At 30.2% G+C, this 23,301-nt stretch overlaps 1 protein-coding gene across 2 annotated transcripts in view; it reads left to right on the plus strand.

Moving 5' to 3' along the window:
• BckdhA (Branched chain keto acid dehydrogenase E1 subunit alpha) overlaps positions 1-23,301 on the plus strand; it is a 35,257-nt gene that overhangs the window by 8,275 nt on the left and 3,681 nt on the right. For both annotated transcript variants that reach the window (XM_035363650.2, XM_085823410.1), the window contains 7 exons: positions 5,012-5,194; positions 12,296-12,491; positions 15,624-15,785; positions 17,187-17,331; positions 17,428-17,489; positions 19,019-19,160; positions 21,077-21,248. In XM_035363650.2, the coding sequence (XP_035219541.1) occupies positions 5,012-5,194; positions 12,296-12,491; positions 15,624-15,785; positions 17,187-17,331; positions 17,428-17,489; positions 19,019-19,160; positions 21,077-21,248 (1,062 nt within the window). The remainder of the gene's footprint in view (positions 1-5,011; positions 5,195-12,295; positions 12,492-15,623; positions 15,786-17,186; positions 17,332-17,427; positions 17,490-19,018; positions 19,161-21,076; positions 21,249-23,301) is intronic.

Consider the following 23,301-nt stretch of genomic DNA (forward strand, 5'->3'; position numbering starts at 1 on the left):
GCTTTTCATGGGATATTTATTATGTAAGTACTAGTTTGTAATAGAAATTTTGGTACTTTTCTGTTTCGCTGGTGCAAATCTTGCCAAGCAGACTTTGTTGGCGACAACATACAGTATACCCATAAAAAATGTTAACAAATGTTAGTTCTAAGAATTTTCTATTTTGAAGGCATTAACATTTTAATATGGTTTATAATTTTGTAAAAAGCCAATAAATAAAAACAATAAATTTGTAAAAAGACGTTAATTTAAGAATTTACTATGGTATCGTGGTTCAACATCCTGATTCGCCGGTTCGTATCACGTGCCCCAAGTGATCTCATCTCACGTAAATTACGCTACAAAAATATAATTCTCTCAGTAATTATCTACATTAATTTCAAGTTACATCTTAATTTGGAATACAAGCTTAAATGCAATAATTACTTCAAGTCATACAAATAGCTTACTGAGAAATTCTGTAAAACCGCAGGGCTTTACTTCGCTAGTGCATTCTCATTATAATTGATGAATTTAACCCTTGATTTTGCCTTTTCTATATTATAGCCTTCGGGTGAGCGGTGTGATTGCATCATAATTGACTTAATTACCACGAATGGTCTTGGGGTATAAAATTTAATTATCTTTGTAAATATTCTATGCACAGTCAAATGTTGTTAATTCAGACACCCATAATCCGGAATGATCTATAATCCGGACCTCAAAGTTACAAACTTTCTGCTCAAGCGCCACGCTGATGCATGCTCGTAAGACCTTTACGGCTGCGAATATGCTTGTGCGCGTGTGCAAAATACGTTTGCGAATACAATACGATTACAAAATACGTTTATGAATGCACATTTAATGTATAATGGACGGTATAAGCTAAGCTAAAATTATCTAATTCAATTAATGTTGCAGATAGCGTTGTTCCTTAATCTTCGAATTGGATTCGGCTTATTATTTTTTGCAAACTGTTAGAGCAATTTTATAAAAGTACGCTAGAACTTTCGATTATGTCAAATAGAATTTCTGATATATATTTACTAATATGTAAAGGATCTAAAAGCGAAAGTATGTTTCGAAATCCATTAAACAAAAAGTGGAATTGCTGCAAAAAATGGATAAAGGCATATCCTTTGTTTATCTAAACTTTAACGTTTGTTTATCTAAACTTTGTTTATCTTTAACGCAGCAGCACGCAATGAATTGGAAGTTGATCTGTCAGCACTATCCTTATCTTCAGGGCAAATGTTTTTATTTTATTTGGCTTATAATTCCTAATTAAATGTAGTATTTCATCTCGATGTACTCCGTCTTTGATATGATTTAAATCAAATTCCTCATCATTATAATTCGCTTCCGATAGCGAAGAAAGTGACAGAGGTTATTGAAAACGAAAACATTTCGATTGACAAATTAGTCGGTATTCTCGACAGAGCAATTATAGGACTTGAACAGCTGAACTTTGTAACTGAACAAAAAATTATGTCTGTTTATATAATTAAAGAGAATGTATTATCACATAAAAAACGAAGCAACTTAAACAACTTACGTTGAAAGAAATGTTTAATAAAGTAAACAAATAAATATTAAGCTTTTTTATATAAATTTTTATACCTTTTAGATCATAATTGTTCTTTATTTCATAAATTATGGTTTCATATTTTTAATTTTATAATTTCTGCGTGCCATCTTACGAGATTAAAACTGATGATCTATAATCCGGAATCGCCGAAGTCCCGACGAGTCCAGATTAACGACTTTTGACTTTAATTGTATGCCAGTATTGAAAGAAACAATTAATCTGGTAAGAAATGGCTGAGACTTGTTTTGAAAATGAGGTATTAAAGGTTACCAGCGAAGATATTCCGTTTGGCATCAGTTGTACCATTACTTACGACTTTATCGTTTGCGCCGGCAAAACGGAAAAGTACCAAAATTTTTTATTTCAGGTTAAATTATTAATTAAATATGACTGTTATAAAACAAGTTTCTGAAATGTCTGTAGGAATTGTTTAATGTTTGATCCCAACCATAAAAAAATGAATTAATTTAATGTATTGATCATAATTTAGAACAAATTTTGGTGAACCAGATAAATTCATCTCTATTCTATTCTTTATCATTAAACACTACTCATTGGCAGACTTTGAAGGTACAAAGGGCTACCCCAGAAGTGAACCCTGTAGGACTTAAAATAAATGAGTTACCCATTTAGCTTCACAAAACACTCCCAGAAAATGTCATTGAATATCATAGAACATGATACAACATTGTCAAAAGTTGTAGAATTAGACCTGAAAAGTCCACGATAATTTAAGCTTAATCCAGGGATTTAATAATATTATGCATCCTAGAGCATTCTTGTTTTTCAAGAATGGAAATCTCATGGGAGATCGAGTGCATTCGCCGGGGTGTATAAGGCCAAGCAGCTTCACCACAGTGAGATTAGATTAGTTCAGTATAGCGACTGAATCCAGCAAGATAGTTAAGAAAGATACGAGGTTTGGATTTTGCTTCAGTCCTGTGGAAGTTTTAGTTCTGTGCACATTGAAGTGATAAAGGTGTAAAATAGTTTATGTGTAGTAAATTTTTTATTTTCCATTTCTGTTGTTTGGTAAGTGTTAAATATGGATTGTTCAGTTCTTGCACTCTGATAAACACTTGACAAGCATAAATGAAAAAAGTTTTTTGAACAAAGTAAACAAATAGGTGAGAATACTTTCTACATAGATGGAAGTACCTCGTGAAAATATTATCCAACAGAAAATGTAGACATGAGATGTTTAGCTAAAAATTTTGCTAAAAAACATTTGTGATTTCAACTTTCTTGGTTACCTTCATTTGTGGTGTAACAATCTTGAGGAGGTGAACCATACCCAAGATTACATGCAGACTGAAAAAATTTACTTGATAAAAGGGTAAAATCATGCAAAATTAATTCTTTTAATTTTTTTTTTTTTTTTTTTTTTTTTTTTGAGATCCAAGATGAACTGGTTGAAAATGTATGAATATTTTCCACAATAACTTGTGAAGAAATGGACATACCCACTCAAAAATTACGGAAAAAAATGGTTTAGGAAGTTAATGCTAGGAAAAGAGGCAAGATATAAAATTATGACATTGGAAGAAATTTTTTTTTTAAATATAAGTAGTTTCTATATTTTTAAAAAATTTTCAGTAGATAGTTTCTATTAAGATCTTGTGTCTAGAACAGAATCAGTGAAAAAAATGCTTAAAAAACTTCATATTTTACAGTAGATTTGTAATGTAAGCCAGCATAAATGTATGGTTAAGTATAATTGATTCTAACATATCTGCACAGAAAATGCAAGGTGTTAAATTTACATAAGTTATATAAAGCTGATCAATTGTTGAATTTATTCATAAAGTAACTTAACAATTGAATTTGTGTAATTTATTACATTTTGTATACCAATTATAAATAATTAATTTTAATGTTTTCATGCCTTTCTTCTCTTCTCTCATGAATTTCAAGATGTGAGTATTGACATTTCTTTTAGCTCTAAACTTAATCATCTGTTTCTATCTTCTAAAAGTAGTTAATTACGTTGTATTTTTCCTTACTGCTGTTATACTGGAACCTGATTTTATTTTGTGTTGTAGATAGCTTGCACAAGAAATATATGAATACATGCTTGCTTTATGTTTAATTTTAGTAATTATTTTTCATGTATTTGAATGCAGTAAATGAAGCACAATGCAAGTTCAACTTTGCACAGTAACTTTTAACAGTCTGTATCAGTTTATATATATATATATATATATATTTTTTAAATTCTGTGTGAATTACCAGAAATAGTCTTTTATGAAGATAAAATATACCAGTTGTTACAGAAATATCAAATAAAGTATTTCTTTTTCATCATAAACAATTTCTATCGAGATTCATATCAGACATTAATCGCCTGCTTGCATTAGACAATACTGATAGAAGTAGTTGCTGTTATTTTATTGCACTGAAATGAAAAGGTGAACTTTTAAGCTCTGTTATTAAATTGAAATATTTTGTATATTATTTTATTTGATTTTAAGAACTACTCTTATACAGGCCCTCGGTTGGCGAGAAACTCCATAGCGCCATATTACTATCTAAATTTTTTGTCTACATTTCTAACTTTAAGCCTAAAATGTCTGCAAAAATGTGGTTTTCGCGCTCAATAGTTTTTACTGTTTACACGGATATGCCAAACTCCACTTCAGAAGTCCTGACTCCACAAAAAATTCAAAAATACTTTTCGATCCACATAAACACACCCGTGAACAAAAGACTCATTAACAACTCCAACATCATACTTTAATACTAAATTTACCTTGCACACAATCCAAAATATGCGACTGAAATTTTGCCACATCTTTCATTGAAACCTAAGCCATTTCAAACCACCCACCAAACCAACCATCAGCAAATAAAAAAAGCAAAATCAAGTTTTAGAGGGTTGCCATACAAACAACATTGTGCCAAAAACCATCGGAGAACACACAATCACGCCAAAATCAGTGCAGAACACATAATGCCACATTTGGTGCCGCCATACATTTGAGGGTGTATATAAGAGTAGTGCCGATTTTTAGATATATGCATAATATTTCTCATGTAAACTCCATAAAATGGAAACTATCTTATTTTTGAAGATAAGCAAATTAAATACATACATTTAAATTAATGATACACTTAAACTGATGATTATTTAATATAATAATACATAAGAATAATTTTATTTTAATACATGGTACATTTTGTAACTGTGATTATATTGTTTTTCTGAAGAATGAATGTTCATGTTAAAAATGTTAATTTTCATAAATTTGAACTTCAAAAATATATTTTTAACTATAAAGCTCTTTCACTTCATCTTCGAATAGTGTTTGAATAAGTAATTATGTGTATGCTTTTTCTAAGATTATATATCAATTCCTTTATCCCCCATCTAAATTCATTGTTTATTCATTTTGTTCCTAAAGTGATAATATTTTTTAATAAAATTTGGTGTTTTTATTTTCTTAGTGTGAAAGCACTGTTCAGAATATTCCAAAACTAGAAGAATTTGATAGGCCACAGTTTCCTGGGTCTCAGTCACAATGGACAGAAAAGTTAGAATTTGTCCGATCAGATATATATGATGGCATTCCTGTGTACAGAGTTATGAATCGAGATGGAAATATCATTGATCCATCCAATGATCCAAAGGTTATAGAATCAGATTTTAGAAATCTTCATTATATCTACATAAAATTAGAGAAAAATCTAATTGACTTTCTTATTTAGTTTGAAATTGTATTTTAGCTATGGAAATTTTCTGTATTAATGACATTATCATTATTTGCTTTAGCTCAGATTTTATGTAGATTTCCCACCATTTGTGTATAATATATATGAACGAATTAAAACTATATGCACAGATACAATAGATTTACAACACGAAATTTTGATCCTTATCAAAATTCTCAAAAATAATCTAATTCCCTTTCAATTTATCAACCATTGCCTTAAAAGAGCAGGCGTTAAATACTCACTCTAAATCATTTAACTAATAGGGATATGATAATTTATTCCTAAACCTGAGAAGGCGGTATAAGTTGGATGACTGTCAGTTGGAAGGTTTGTATATAGTGTAATTACTCAATTGTATATATTGTAAAAAGCTAATTGTCTTCAGACATATACTGTTACTAAAAAAATGGGCCTATTTCCTGCCTTTAGACTGTCTATTAGCTCTTGGACAGCGAAAATGCCTTTTTCCTTTCTTAAATTCTTAATCATTGCGACACGACAATTAGCCAGAAATTAATTAATTTCCATTCACTAGTATTTTCAAAAAAATCTTAACAGACGGTCTCTCTCAGATTAGAACTCCACAAAATACATCCCTCAAGAATTCCAAGTCCCACCCACTACCATAAATTACTTCACCCAAGTCTTACTGATATTATTCAAAGCCCCTACTGCCGCTAAGAATTTTCGGACACCCTACACTTCTGAGTCAGACACGAAGAGAACACTTTGCCAACTCCCCCACTAGAAAGAGTGTAAGTTACTTAATACCTTTCTGGCCTTTATATCTTCATGTACATTCACTGATCTTATTTATATTATTTTCTATATTATTTTTATATTTTCTTTGATTTGTTTTTACAAAGTTTGCATTATTTATCTTTTTTTATAATCTTCTATGTTTATTTCAACTTTACTTTGAATTCGATTTCATAATGACAATTTCCATTATTAACATTTTGCTTTCAAATTACTTCAAAACATCTTTCAAAATATAACTTACCAGTATGGATGCACACTTTTAAAATAATTCTACTTTAATTAAACTTAGGAGATAATATAATCAATTAATCAATACTGTTTAGGAAATAAATTATTATTAATTTCCATTGTTATACTATTATATTTTTTCTGTCTATGCAAAGAAAATTTGTTATCTAAATATTTCAGGGATATGTGAAGCATAAAAAGTTAAGAACCACTTGTCTAAAATTATAGAGGAGGCTATTATATGGAATTTTGTAATTTTGCATAAATACCATAATTTCAGTAGCATATTAAATAAAAATCTTAGTGCTGCCAAATTTGTCTTTTGATTGTGCAACCTGAAGAAACTCTCAGGTTCCTGATTAAAAATAATTTCATTTTACTTTGCATTTTCCAATTTAAATTAATTTTGTCTTTTCCCATTCATCAAAATCCATAATCTGTAGTTAAATCTTTCCAATTTGAATACTGGGGTTCAAAAATAGAAAGAAAAATGTTTTAAAACCTTATCTTATGATTTTTTTTTCCTTTTATTCTTTTCTATTTTTTTTACCAATAGGTGGCACAGCTGTTATTTATTTTTATCTCCCCATGGTGAGATCTTAGGAGACCATTTAGAATAATTTGCTGCTTGAAGTCAAGTATTCTTCATATTGTCTTAAAGCGCATGATGTTTTCTATGAAATAATCACTCATCTATCATTAAATAAAATACAGTACAAAGTCCGTAATCTGGACTCGTCGGGACTTCGGCAAAGATCATCAATTTAAATCTGGTAAGATGGCATGCAGAAATTATACAATTAAAAATATGAAACTGTAATTTATGAAATAAAGAGCAATTATGATCTAAAGGCTATCAAAATTTACAAAAAAAAGCTTAATATTTATTTGTTTACTTTATTCAACATTTCTTTCAATGTAAGTTGTTTAAGTTGCTTCGTTTTTTGTGCTAAACATGCATGCATAACATTAAACGCACATGTGTAGCATTAAACGCGCATGTGTAAAGCATACGAAAAAAAAGTTTTTGGCTTTGAGGTCCGGATTATAGATCATTCCGTATAATGAACGACCGGATTACAGACTTTGTACTGTATAACAAATAAGCAAGCAAAAAATAATGCTAAACAATTTTTTTAATGTCATTAAAATGCAAAAATAAAAAAAGGGTAGATGATAACTTTATTTATGAAATTTTGTGAAAATGTTTTGGTGTACAATCTTTTGTGGTGTGTTTTATTTATACCTCCTTACATTTTCAATTTTAGAAAAAGAAAATACATCAGTATTGAAAATTAAAAAGTTTGGTTTCATTGAAAGTCACGTGAAGATGATATGAAAACATATTGGGCTTTATAGTATTCGAATTCAATTCCAGGTTACAGTTAGCATCACTGACTGCCATGTTGAAGGGCCGCGGTTCGAATCCCAGAGAAGACATTGATGTTTGTAAATGTAAATAGTGTTGGTGCAGCATGGCGGCACTCTAAATATGTGGCGAAACAAAGTCCTCATGTCTGGTTTGGAGGGAAGGGGAGAGGGGTGGGAGACCCTCGGACCTGTCCCCCAGGGGTGCTGTCCATCAAAATTGGGGGTGGAGCTCAGCTAACTGCTGATGCACTGTCACCTGTAAAATGCTAAGGCTGTTGCCAACGAGAGGTGTCATCTTGTGCTCCTTGCCACGAGGAATTTCATGGGCTTGGGCTGATGTTCTTGTCAAACAAGTGAGCATAAGAAACAACAACAGTGCATTTTCTGCAAATTCTTAAAGTGTACAAACACTTTTGTGAGACTCTGTAAATGTTTAACTGCTTTGAATCTATCAAAGTGATCACCAAAAATCTTCCATCTCAAGAAAAGAAACAGAAAGCCATTTTTAAATAGGTTGATTGATTCATACCTAGTTGAAACATAAAATATGTATTTAATAGTAGGTATGTATTCAGTGGTTTAACTGTTGGTGCACAACATTAGGCAATGCCAAAGAGCCCGTTTCATTTTGATTTTTGAATATTCAAACAGCAGTAATAAATTAGATATTTTATATGTACAGATTTAATTTTGAATTTTGTGAATAAATTATACAGGGTGTTTATAAAGTCCCAGACCCAGACATCCAGACATTTTGATGTTTAATAACTCATAAAATAATAAAAGATAGATTAAAATTAATAGCATAAATGGTTAGATAGACTCAAAAAGTTTCATGACCCTTGCCAATAAACTTCCACATGTGCCCCCTTCGTCGCACGGAGAATATCAAGTCGATGTTCAATTTCATGCCAGGTACCGGCAAGCATGTCGGCATCCACAGAGGCTATTGCGGTTGTAATTCTGGCTTTTAGGTCATCAATGTTCGACACTCTCCTCCTGTAAACGTTGTCCTTTACAAATCCCCAAAGGAAAAAGTCCAGCAATGTTATATCAGGTGATCTGGGTGGCCAAGGAATTGGACCTCCTCGCCCAATCCATCTTCCTGTAAAATGGTCATTCAAAGAACTAAGAACGTGAACTGAACTACCCAATGAGGTGGTGCACCATCTTGTTGCAAAAAGACATGTGGCTGAAGTTCTTCTAGTTGTGGAAATATGAAGTTTTCTAACATGTTTAAGTATACGACTGATGAGACCGTCTTTTCTGTAAAAAAGAAAGGCCCAATGACTCGGTCGTGCATTAGTCCACACCACATATTAACCTTTGGGGAATCCCTTTGTGCCTCACGGTGTTCATGGGGGTTTTCAAATTCCCACATGCGCACATTATGGCGATTAACAATGCCAGAAAGATGCCAAAAACAAAAGAGAGAAAAATGCAATTAATAAGCAAGCGATATTTAGAAAAGTACAGATATTTAGATTGGAAAATGAAAGGTACTATTCGGTTTTGAGGCCGTAAAAAAATTGCAGCGAAAATGTATGCGCAAAAGCGCCTAATCTAGCAAACGCACCTATTTAACAGCACGCCAAATCTAGCGTACGTGCTGATTTCAGATTGCGTAAGTTTATATAGTTCTATATTTCTTAAGACGACATTGGCATGCTAGTTTAATGTTTAAATCCTTTTTTGATATCCTATGGATTTAACAATTTGGGAATTGCCCATGACGAAAAGTCGGCAATAGAATTTTGGGTAAAGTGCAGAATCACTCACTGCTTGATGTGTTTTTAAGAATTCCACATACTCGGTATATATGTTCACATCGACCTATTTTCACTTTAAAAAAAATCCTAGAATTGCACAAAAATGGCACTGCACACACCCTTGACTTTATCTATGTACACATCGAACTATTTTCACTTAAAAAGTAAAAGAAATTTGAAAAAGATCCAATTGTTTTTACCCTTGTGAAAAGTGGCAAACAAATAAGTGAGCGATTCTGCACTTTACCGAGAATATTTTCAAAGAAAAGGCATCATTCATTATAGAAAATTATGTTTGAACAACCAACGAGATGAAATTATGCTTTACCAATAAGTCGGTAGCAAAATAGCGATGCAGGCATCCATTCAGTTATGTTTAGCAATTTTTATATAAATTATAATAATGATCTTAAATAGTTATTTACTCTTATGCTTCCATTCAGTCATGTTTAGCCTTTTTCATATAAATTATAATAATAAAAAAGTATTATATGAAATTAACCTTTCATCTAAATTAAAACATCAATCTTAGATAGTTATTTACTATTATACTTCCTTTCTTGCCGCAATTATTTTTGGCAGCATTGGCATCAACAATAGTTTGGCAATTTTTTTTCAGCCCTCGAAACCGAATAGTACCAAATTAAATTATCTGAAATTAACCACACGTGCAGACGATATTTACAAAAGTAAAGATAATCAAACCAGGAAAATATGCAAGTTATTCCATCAATAAATGCCACAAGTTTGTTTATATCTTCATTATTTGATGAGTTATTAAACATCAAAATGGGTCTGAGACTTTATAAACACCCTGTATTATTAATTTTAAAAAAGTTTTATGCCTTCTTTTCCAATTAATATAAAAATTAGAAATAAAAATAAATGCCACAGCAGCCTATCTTGTTTATTGTTGATTCCAGTGCTGCATAATGAATTCTTTGTACATGTATTATATCTTTGTAATTCTTATATGTTATGGCCTATCTGCAATATAGTAGCATTGTCATCAAATGTCAAATCTAATCAAAACTAGACTGTTTTGTTTTTTAAAATAATTTTATTTATTTTTGCAGTGTTATTTATATTTGATCATAATGTAGTATTAAACATTAAAGCATATGTAGTATTAAAGCATAAAAGAAAATTGCTATCACAAACCAAATAGGCTAGTTTTAGTTAAATTGTGCATGCGTATTTGATGAAAGGGGCAACCAGAACAGATACTATATGTATGCATGCTGTGTGACGTTTAGCCCTGCAAACTCTTAAGAACTGCTTTATTAATTGTTGGTTGAAAAGAACTACTTTATAAATTGTTGGTTGAAAAACAAATTGAAAATATATATCAAGAATGTTCAGGAATAAAATATGTCTTGAACTCGGCACATTTATTTATAAGTCCATCATTCCATCTAAGCAATAGTTTCAAGCTATCTCTTCAGTGATTTGTCTGTAGATAACTTGATGTTAGAAAATAACTTGAAACTGTTGTGTAGATGGCATGATGCACTTGTAGATAAGCATGCCAAGTTCAACACAATTATTCCTGGACATTCTTGATAAATACCTTCAATCATACATCATTAATTTCTTAGGCCATCTGTTCTTGATTTTCACAGCACTATGGTGCTTTAAGTGCCTCGCAATTTTATATATGTGTATCACATCTTTAAATAATAGATGAAAGCAACTAAGTGATTAAATACATGCTTGTGAAGTGAGAGCAGGGAAGAAAATGGGTGCATATTCGGCAGCTAAGAGTGTTTATAAACTTGGCATATTTTCTTCAGTTTTAAATGGTGAATGGACAAAGCTCTACAACACTGCAGATCATTTCAAATGAAATAATGACATAAGGGACGTAATACAGATTCTTTGAATGGGATGTAGCAGAATTAAAATCAGGAGCTAAAAAGGCTAATGCCAAATTATGTTAGTAATCCTGTAGTAATTTCCTTTCATAATTTATATGTTACATATATTGATATTTAAGCTCTGACTATTTCCTATTCTTTTAATAATTATATATATGTTACAGTGAAAGACCAAAATTGGAGAATGTCGACTTTTACCGGAGAATGTCAACATTCACCAAATACAACGGTAAAAGATTGTATATTGTATTACATTCTTGTACATTCGAACCCTAATCGATGTATGTTGACATTCACAGATATGCTCTGGTGTAGGTCGAAAAGAAAGGTCATAAAGTGTCATAATAGTTTAAGATGTTGCAATAAATAAGATTTGAATCACATAATTTAGTAAGTTTTTATTACTATTATTTTATTTTCTAATTTAGAATGTACTGTGTAATTAAGTAAGTTTTTAACTTCTATTATTTTCCTTTCTCATTTTGAATGTACTGTGTGTTTTAAGTTCTTATGTTCTTAAGTTCATATTTTAAGTCTCAAGTGCGTTTCTTTCACGACTGAATTATGGAGAAGAAAATGTAATATTCTTATATGTTTCAACATTCACCATTAAGTACATGGTGAATGTCGACATTTACTGGTGTAAGTCAGAAATAAGAGTACTTGGAACATATTTTGGACATACACCAAGTGACTATGTGAATGTTGGCATTCACCAGTGAAAGTCAACATTTCAGTGTTTCACTGTAACATATATATATATATATGTATTAAATTTTGCCTAAGAGCCAAAAATGTCTAGCTATAATATGTATATAATAAATAATTTTTTTCTAAAATAAGTCTTTCTGATTTTTTTTTTTTTATATATATATATATATATATATTTTTTTCCTTTTGTAAAAACTGTCATACTGTGTCAAGGTAAATGCATTAATACATATTTTTTATTTTAAAAGACATTCACTGTATAGGTAATCTGGAAACATTTTTTAATTATTTAATTGCAGCTTGGTCAAGATGAAATCACGAAATTGTATAAAGGCATGACTTTGCTAAACACAATGGATCGAATTCTATACGAGTCTCAAAGGCAAGGCCGAATATCTTTCTATATGACCAGTTTTGGTGAAGAAGGCACACATTTTGGAAGTGCAGCTGCATTACATCCTGAGGATTTAATATATGGACAGTACAGAGAAGCAGGTTTTTGAGTTTTCTTCAAGTCAGCAAAATACTGTACTTGTTGGTTTATCTTATTAAAGTAAAAGTATTTTTATTTGGCAGTTGAAAGTGGAAGGTTGAGTTTAACACTAAAACCACATGACTTTCGATATACCTAGAACCGCAATGTGGGTCAGTTTGACACTAGATAGAAAACACCTAAAAATATGCACAAGTGATTACTTTAGTTAATTAAAACATTTTATGTAACAATCAGTATTTCTGAAAATGTACGTTAAATATTTTATATAATTCAACGGAAATTACCTGATTTTTTAAAAAATCTGATTATTTAAAATTTTATTTCCTTAAGTATAATAACATGCATGCCTTTTAAATGAGATAAAACATAAGTTATCTAATTTTGATGGAAGAACAGAGTATATCATTTAAATAAGTTTAGACATAATTGTAGAGAATAAATAAAAGTTTTACTAGTTTTACAGATTTTTTAAAAATCTAATTTATTGTATGTATTGTGCACAAAATTTAGTAATAAATTATGTACATTTACCACAAATGGGTGCTTTGCATTTTGAAAAAATATCTTGGGTTTTATTTTCACATTTTTAACTTTTTAACCATCATTTTCAGTGCTTGCTATACACCTATATGTCACTTTTTTTTTTTTTTTTTTTTTTTTTTTTTGCCAGGAGAGAACAAACCTTTCTCTCAGTTCTTCAATTAAGTCATGAATGAATTACAGTCTACTAATAGATTTTTCAGATGCTGCTTTGTATAAAAACCAGACATGGATAGTAGCAAGGTCCAAAATATTATAAAAGACCTGTACCGGCCACCTATATGAAGCAGACTTGACAGTATACACCCTTGGCATTTGGTCAATTGCGTCCATACCGAATTTAGTTGCATTCTAGTAAGCAGTTGTATCAGGTAGTTTTTTGGGAATATCTACAATTTTTACAATTGGATGAAGACCACTTAGCAACAAAACGTTTCTTTTTCCCCTTATAAACAGTTAGATTGATTTCTTTATGTGTTAGTACCATAGTCGCATGCAATGCTGATTCTTTTTTCTATTTCATCTATTGTTATATTCCATTTATTTTCATGAATCTGATCATGAGCTTCATCTTCAGTGCATTTTTTTATATGCTCCAATATCCATTCATCTATGAAAAGTCTTCAGGCACTTGACGGACTGTTGTCTATAACACTGTGTTTAGCATGTATTCTTAGGCCCCCAATTTCTTTCAAAATCTTTTCTTCCTTTATCATTTGTGATCCATTTGTGATCCTTCCTTTATCTTCGAGGGGGAAGCAAATATAGTTTACATTTACTTAAAAGGAAATGAATCTGTTTTCATCATTTAGGCATAGATATTTCTTACGGGTCAAATTGACCCGCTTCACGGTTCTAGGTATAAGTGTTAGTAATCAGAAATTTATACATTTTCAAATTTCGGTAAGTTATTGTTTACCTTAAATTATTAAAAGTCATAAAAGGAATTTTGTTTTTCAATTAATACTTTTCATATGGTTTTTTTCACAAATTAAACAACCGTTTAGGTCAAATTGACCCACTCCGCAGTTCTAGTGTAGTAAAAAAATTTTTTTAGTTGTGTAACAAAAATAAATAAAAGCTACTTGAGATTAAAGTATATTTTTTTCATTTATTTTATAACTATAATGTGTAAAAATTACTTATTTATATAATATATCTTTATCAATATTGTTTCATAAGAATAAATTGAGTTTAATTAAAAAAATTAAATTTAAATACATATTTAATTAAATATTCTTTGCACCATTGCTGCAAGGAATGAAATTTAAATTTAAACAAATTTAAATTCTAAACAAATACGTATAAAAGTAAAAAAGTAGAAAAGCAAATTTAAATTCTAAAAAAAGGAAAAAAGCCAAAATAATTTAAAATAATTTAAAAATATGCAAACATGTAAAAGATTTAATTCTCGAACTAATCTACAATATCATTTAAATTCAGAAGCATAAGCAAATCAAGTGTAAAATCTATCCATGAAAATAAATCTACTAATTTAATAAATTAAAATTAAATTAAACATTTTTTTTTAAAAATGCATATGTGAATGATCGTAGAGTAGGCAGGAGACAGACTTATAATTTGAAGAACACACTTACTTCTCTTTCACAACACTTTTGCAGACCCCAACACTCATATAGTAGGTAAGTTAGAATTAAAACTTACTATTTACTTGCTTTAAGTATTTTTTTAAAAATTTTTATGTAGTATCTAAGTATTTTCTAAATATGAAATTATATTTTTAAATATATATTTATTTTAAAAATTGTGAATTAGTTCTTTTTGTTTTTTTTTTATTTCTTATTGGTTTATATGGATTATGTATAGTTCTTTTATAGTTTCTTTTTATTGATATGCATATTCGTGTAGGGGAAGTTTCTGTAGACAAGGATTTCTAAAATACTTTGGTTTCTAGATTTTTTTTAATTATTTTATAAAAAATTAGTTTTTAAAAAATTTAATTTTTTAAGAAAAAGTTTAATTTTTGACTTTACTTGCTTGTTTCTCAAAAGACTTAATTAGTATTTTCCTTTTTGAACTTTAATTCTTAAATGTTAATACTTAAATGTTAATTTCTAAGTGTACCACTTTATTGGAATTACGAATTACTTTTGGTTTTGACTTTTACCCTTGCCTGCATGAATGACGAAACACGAATTGAATGATTGGAGAGTTAGGTTTGGAGGCAACTTCCCCTTGATAAGTCTGTCTCCTGCCTACTCTATGATCATTCACATATGCATTTTTTAAAAAAATTGTTTAATTTAATTTTAATTTATTAAATTAGTAGATTTATTTTCATGGATAGATTTTACACTTGATTTGCTTATGCTTCTGAATTTAAATGATATTGTAGATTAGTTCGAGAATTAAATCTTTTACATGTTTGCATATGTTTAAATTATTTTTTATTATTTTGGCTTTTTTCCTTTTTTTAGAATTTAAATTTGCTTTTCTACTTTTTTATTTTTATATGTATTTGTTTAGAATTTAAATTTGTTTAAATATATCTTTATCAAATTACATATGTGGAAAATTGTAAAATATTTTATGTTTTCCATGTTGTTTCATTTATTTTTTAAATATTTCAGGAGTTTTGATGTATAGAGGCCATACTCTTGATCAGTTTGTAAATCAGTGCTATGGAAATAAAAATGATGTAACAAAAGGAAGACAGATGCCTGTCCATTATGGCCAGAAAAATCTAAATTTTGTTTCCATATCTTCACCACTGGCTACCCAGTTACCTCAAGGTGATTATTAGACTTCTTTGAAAAATATGAACTTCAAACAATTTTTTCTTGGCATCATTTTCTTTATTCTGTATGCGTAATTTTCAAGCATTAATGAATGTTAAACTGTTAGTAAAATATTTTTATATATAGTTATTAAAAAATGTGTTACTTCAATAATATTATGTTATTTATAAATGATTTTAAAGTAATAACCCCTTTAATGCTCTAGTAAAAAATCAGAAAATGGTCTTTTTTGGAGGGGTAGGTTTTTTTTTTTTTTTTTTTTTTTAATTCTTTCTTGTAATTTAACATCTTTTAACCTCTTTCTTTACTTTAACAAATATATTATGTTGTATTCATGTCTGGAAAAAAAAGTTCTTAAATTAATTTTTAAATTCTTATTCTTCTTAAAATTTATTCAGGTGCACTGAAATAATTTAGTTTGTTGTACCAGAGTTAACCTAGTTGAGTGTATTAAGACATTAATAGTTGGTAAATTGTGACTCTTACTCAGTATTTATTTATTTGGGAAAACCTGTGTTTACTTTCACTGGTAACATCCAAAAATGAATCCAAAGCAAATAAGTAGATTTCTGTGCACCCCTTTCCCCCCCCCCACATATATGTATTATAAATTTATATGACCTGAACAATCAATAAGCTATGAAAGGATTTTATTTTTAACCATATAAGATAAAATAAATGTTGAACCCATTTCAGACATATCAGTAGTGAAGTATGGAAGGTATTAATTTAGAAGTTAAACAACAAAAGTCAGTGTTACATTTTGAAATTTTCACAGAAAATGGTGAACACACCACGTGGGAAAAAGGAAGCAAAAAAATAAGCCTGTTTGTGGCTCCAAAACTCATTTCTGTGAAAATTTAAAAATATAGTGCTGATTTTTTGCTGTTTAACTTCTAAATTAATACTTGTTTGGCGAGTTATTGTATCTTAATTATAGGAGCTCCAAACAGGCCTGCCTTTTTTTTTTTTAATGTGGCAAAAAGCGTTTTAAAATGCACTATAAAAAGTTTTATAAATAATGTAAATTATATACAGAATGTTATGCATGGAAAAAAAATCACTGTGAAACTAATTTTAGTATTTGGAAATAACATTAAATGTTTCCTAAATTTACAGATGATCAATATGAAAAATATATGACATTTTAAATAACTGTTATGCATTTGAAATGTTCTTTTGTCAGTTTAGTTATCTGTTGCATGAAAAATCCATGATTACATTTCATGTTCTTTCCTCTAATAAGCTTACGGTTTTATATGATTTTCTGTTCATTGTGTATTTTATGATGCTGTATGTAATTTTTAGAAAAATCTTAATTTCTAGAACTGTATTTTGAACAATTTTTTGTGCAAAACAAAATTCTAATGGAATGCAAAAAACTATCTCATGCAGCTGTTGGAAGTGCGTATGCATTAAAGAGGTCCCAAAAAGAAATTTGTGTCATTTGTTATTTTGGAGATGGTGCCTCAAGTGAAGGTGATGCCCATGCTGCACTGAATTTTGCTGCCACCCTAAACTGTCCTATTATTTTCTTCTGGTATGTTACTTTTCTTAATTAAAAAGCTTTTGGAATAGAGTTTTCAAATAACTGACTTACAACAAGATAATATGTGCAAGATATCTTTCTTTTTAGTCGCAACAATGGATATGCCATTTCTACTCCCACTCATGAACAGTATAAGGGAGATGGTGTTGGTAAGATATATTATGTTCTTTTATTTGTTGCACTCTAGTATGTGAGATCTGAAATATATTTCTTTACCAAATTACGTTTTACAACATATGAAAAGACTACACCATAAAATATAGTATGTAGGTTCACTTGTAAATAAAATAAGCCCATGAAAATTTCTACTTCCTTGTAATTTGTGTACGCCAGTGATGATATTAGATGATGCATTTCAATGTATAGATGTCTCCAGTGTGTCCTTTGTGCATGCCAATGATATAGATGATCTCGGTTATTGTGAATGGAAATTATACTGAATGCTTTTGCAAGATTATGTCTTCACTACTGAATTCATTTAAATATTCTTAACTGTATTTTGCACATCACATACATTTCCATGACTATGTATATTTGATTTTAATATTATGCATAATAGGAATAATAATAATATTTGTTATGCGTGATCCACCAATCAGCACTACACTGACCAGTTGGTCCTAAATGAGAGGCTGTCATATCAGGCAGGGGGTCACCAGCCATTGTTCCCCAAGATGATAAATGGATGCTAATCATGCTGCCACCCTGGGTCCTCAACTGAGACAATAGACTTAAAATTTGTGTATAACCATTGGTACCTCCTGGGTGGGGGAGGGGGTCACTAGTCCTGGTTTCCAGGTTTCACAGTGGCGGAGAAAATGCATGTCTGGAGATTTGACTGGTCATCAATTACTCTTACCAGTATTATGCGGGCTTTCGCTGAGCCAATGAAGTTTCTCCCAGCCAGGCATGTGATTTTATGCCCCCGGGTTCGAGACTGCCTAAGTACAAATCCTAGCCAGTAGCTCTGCAGAGTTCTCTGCATCAACCCTGGGGGGGGCTGTCCATAATAAGGAAAGAATTAATTACATACCTCAGCATTTGACATCACACAAAGTGAACCCAGCTGAGAACTTCCATATCAGGCAAGGGGGGAGTCACCAGTCATTTTTCCCTGAGAGGAAGAAGCTCTCCTATGCTACCACCCTGGGCTTCCAGTCCCAGGTGGCATAATTTTAAATTGTCTCTACTACGATGGCTACTTCCTGGGCTTGCAGGGTCACCACGCTCGGTTTCAGGTTTTACCATGGCGGTGAACGTATGTACTTTAAGAACTGACTGGTTGTTTAAAATGCTCCCGCCAGTACTATGCAGGCTCAGCCTATGCAGCCTGTGGGTCAACCACACCGAGCAGAGTACAGAGTTCTTACCTCTCACCTCGCCGAAGGGCCAACCGCTCAGCGGAGTACAGAGTTCTCACCTCTCTCCACACAGGGCAGTAGTCTTCGCCAATCTCTCCTCAGTCCAACCATATAAAACGATCTTCCTTCGGGGCTCTGGAACCTCCAAGCTTGAGATTTTATACCCCATGGCCAAGACTGCCTAGTAGCCTCAGAGTTCTCTGCATCGACCCCCGGACGGAATGCATAATAAAAGGTTAAACTTGGTAGTTGCTTTCAGTTATTTATTTTTGTATTTTGTTTTTTATGTATGTAATAGGATTTAATTATTATTTTAGCTGCAAGAGGTCCTGCGTATGGTATTCCCTCCATCAGAGTAGATGGAAATGATATATTGGCTGTCTATAATGTAACGAAAGCTGCTCGACAGTTAGTTGTTGAGGAATCTAAACCAGCACTAATTGAGGCTATGACCTACAGGTACCAGCTTTTGTTTTTGTGATAGATTATTATATATTAATTTAAAATATAACTGCATAAGAAGAATGAGATATATTCCAGCTTATATTGATTGAATAGCTATTTAGGTTTACGAAAGTAAGTAACTCTTTGAACAAACAAAAAGTCTGTAATGAATATAATGATCTGAGTTGTTCATATATATGACAGTGAAATGAACAGTACTTCCGTATTTTTAAATCATGTATTATTTGAGGCATGACAGAAATTGGATATGACAATTTAAAGTTCTTTAAACAGTTAGTCGTGGGTTAACTCTTATTACAGCAAAGTGATCACAGAGTCATACATTTACTAGTCAGTAAAACTCTTATAATTAATTTTTTTTAAGTATTTTGATCATAAAAGTTGTCATTTCCCCCCACTAACAACAAGCTGTGAAAATCATGAAATAACCATTTAATAAATATACGATGATAGTTTAAAGTAATATTTAAAAATATGGTTACATGTGCATGAGTGTGTAAGTTGCTTTTATATCTTTAAAATGTAGAGTAGACATTTAAAATGTTTAAAAGCAGTTTTAAAGTAGAAGTGCTTTTAGAAGGTCAGATAATAAAATGGAAAAATAATCTTAATTATTGTAGTTAATGTTGAAAAGAAATAAGAGCAGATTTAGTATTGGTTTTGATAATATAAATAAAAATGACCAAATTTACATAAAAGAAAATTAATTATGATCACTAAGTTTTGTGACAATATTCAATCTTTTATTAAAATGCAAATACCTTCAAACAGCTATGCATAATTCAAGCTATGAGGAAAAATTAGAAAAGAAAATACTCTACATTCAAGCCTGTACTCAAAAATCCGACCCACAAGACTGTCGCAGAAGCTCAAGCATGACTACTGTTATACCAGTGCTGTGGCAACCTTACAAGCTGTTGTGACTGATATGTTGATATTGTATTGCTGGAAGCTAGCTAATACATAATTATCGAAAAGAAAAAATATTAATCAATGTTTCATTGTTACCTGAATACATTAGTAAAATAGTGCAGAATAGAAGAGAATTTTATATCATATTGCTTTTAAAAAGTGCTTAATATCTGAACAAGGAATATGATATATCAGACTCTGTAAGAGAAAAGAAGATAAATTATTCTGAAGTATGTTACTTGTGAGCAATTTTTGTTAAATATTTATTAGAAAAAAAAGAGATCAAAGTTCATCACAAACTTAGAAAATATTTCAAGTAATTGTATAACTTTTCTTTAAAATTGAAAGATTCTGAATAAGAATGCTTTAAAAATAAATAACTTTATATCCTAAAACCATGACATTTTATACCCTGAGTTATTTTATCATGATTTATGCATTTGTGTCATTATTAGTAAACAACTGTATATCAATGTAAAGTTTTTTTGTCACTGACATATAGTTGTGTAATTTGCAGTATCAGTGTGGATTAATTTATTATAAAATCTAACACTTATATAAATCTGTGAGTAGAACATAGAATACAGTGAGCATTTTAATAATGTTAATGGAAACAATATTAGTATTTTAATAATGTTAATTTTAATAATGTTTTCCAAATTTGCATTTTTCTAAAAATTTTAAAGATGTATAAAAATTTAAACTGTAAAATCAGATTGTAAAAACTATCAAAATTCTTGAGTATAATTTATATTTGCAATTTTTTGGTAAATTATTGTGAAATAAAGAAAAATATCATAATAAAATATTATTTTTTTCATTTCATGGTAGTTTTTTACACACAGGTTTTAAAAATGTGGGTTTATATGTAATATTTTTCATTTTTATTTTGCTATTGTACATAAAAAAGAAAACTTGTTAATTTTATTTCTTGCTGTAATTTTGAATATTTAATAAAATGAAATTTGTTATCAGATTTTTTTTTTCTTTTTATGCAGGATTGGTCACCATAGCACATCTGATGATAGCAGCGCTTACAGATCTGTTGATGAAGTGAGATTTTGGCACCAGAAAGATCATCCAATATCACGCTTAAGAAAATACATGGAAAATCAGGGTTGGTGGGATGATGCAAGAGAGAAAGCATGGAAAGAAGAGACTAAAAAACAGGTATGCTGTTTTGATTAAGAAGCCTTCTGTATATTTTAAGAAATTTTGGGCATTACATGTTTTCATAAACCATTTGCGTAATATGAGTTTTTGGGATTATTAAATGTATACATTTGTTATTAGAATGTTTTCCATGAGTGCATCATATAATAAAGATTTTAGTCTATAAGAATACTGTGAAATTTTGAAAATATACATTTTACATGTACATGTATTATATTATAGTGTAGTTTTGAAAATTGTACATATATTTTGGTTTCTTCACATATATAAAACAAAAACAAAAAAAAAGTAACATCTGTATAATGCAGAATTCTTGCTGCAATCATTGGAAAAACTGACACTTTATTCCGAGTAGTTGGACTGTTATATCAAAATTTTTCCTGTTATTTAATAAAGTTATGGTTTCAAAAGAAGTCTATTTTTTATGTAATATTTTTCAAAATATTAATATCTTCAAAGCTTGAGGCAACTGCTACTATATATTGAAATCTTTTAAATTAAATTCGTTCTTCACACTGTAGGAAATTTGCATTAGCATATTGCTGAAAGAAAATGAGAAGTGCAACTATATTTAACCCATAATAAAATTCTGTACTGATGTTGATATCATCATGACTATAAGTTCTAGCTGTGCTTCTCCCCATCCAGGGAGAGATGTTTTAAGATATGGAACGCTGACTTGGATATTGCTGTTGAAGACATGAATGGCAATAAGAGACCATTAAGGTGTGAGATTCAAGTACTGGCTAGCATCTGTTATGTAGCAAAGCACGACTTGTAGTCAAGTACCTGCAACATCATATAATAATGCAGAATATCAGTTGTCAAGGCAGCAGTGGTGTCTACAGCTGCTTACATGTGTAACCGATGTGTGCGTGAAGGAATATAGTCTAAAAAGAAAATCCACAGTAGCACAATACAAAGTGTGTTCAGACATTTTTATAACAATTTTGCAAAGATTTATATGCAAATAAACCTTAGAATTTTATTTTAATATGTTCACTCTGATAGCCCTTTTGTTGAACTATCATATTACATCTTGATTTCCAAGATAAAAGTCCTTTTCTTAAAACATCAAGGTTGAGTTTATTCCACTCCTCCTTCACAATCTTCCATAGTTCATCCAATGTTTTAGGATGCCACTTATAAAAAGGTTGTTTTAAAAGTCCAATGTGCAGTAATCCATAGGAAACACATCAGGGGATTTGGGTGGGATGCATTTAAAGGGAACAGCTCAGCTTTAATTTCAGTTTCATTTCTCATTTTTTAAAAAAAAATAGAGTAGTGTATTTAGTGGTATGGCTTGGAGCCTTATTCTAATGGAACTTAACACAGTGAAGATTGTTTCGATAAAGAGATGGAATTTCTTCTTTAAAAATAGGTGTTAAAACTTGTTTGTGATAGTAATTCTAATGAATTTTAACATTGTTTTCTACTTTCATTAAGTTTTCTGTTGTAAGAGAATCCAGTAATAACCATAAAACCTTTAAAAAAAAACTTTTCTTGTTTCTCAGAACCACCATATTAAGTCTTTTTCTCCTCTTTTTCGTAGTAAATCAATCTTTTTCTATTTCAATCAGATAAGTATATCCAAATCTCATCAATTGTAACTATATATTTTCATTTTTCACCTGCCAAATAATTTTCGTACAGCAATCTGTACATAGTCTTACGCTGAGAAACATGTTTCAGCATTATGCGGTGAACATTGTGTTTTTTTTTTTTTTTTTTTTTTTTTTTTGTTGTAATTAGCTTTAAATCAGATTTTATAATTTTGTTCACAGTTCCTACAGATATATTTAAAGATTTTGCAATAGGTCTTTGGGGGGCTGACATTTCTTTTAAAACAAGAGATGTGACTTTAGATTTAATAAGAGCTGTACATACCTTTGTTGGGTATGCATTTTTTGCCTTTTTGCATCAGATGTAAACTTTGATATTTCTTTCCTTTCGTATTAATTATGTCACTTATTTTACGTGTAGAAATATTAAAACTATGTTTTTCACATCTTTTTTAATAATTGAATAAGAGTATTTCTCTTCAGACAGC

This window comes from Stegodyphus dumicola, chromosome 9 (genome assembly GCF_044657685.1).
Source record: "Stegodyphus dumicola isolate Sdum_Otavi_A_Nest chromosome 9, ASM4465768v1".
Taxonomy (NCBI): domain Eukaryota; kingdom Metazoa; phylum Arthropoda; class Arachnida; order Araneae; family Eresidae; genus Stegodyphus; species Stegodyphus dumicola.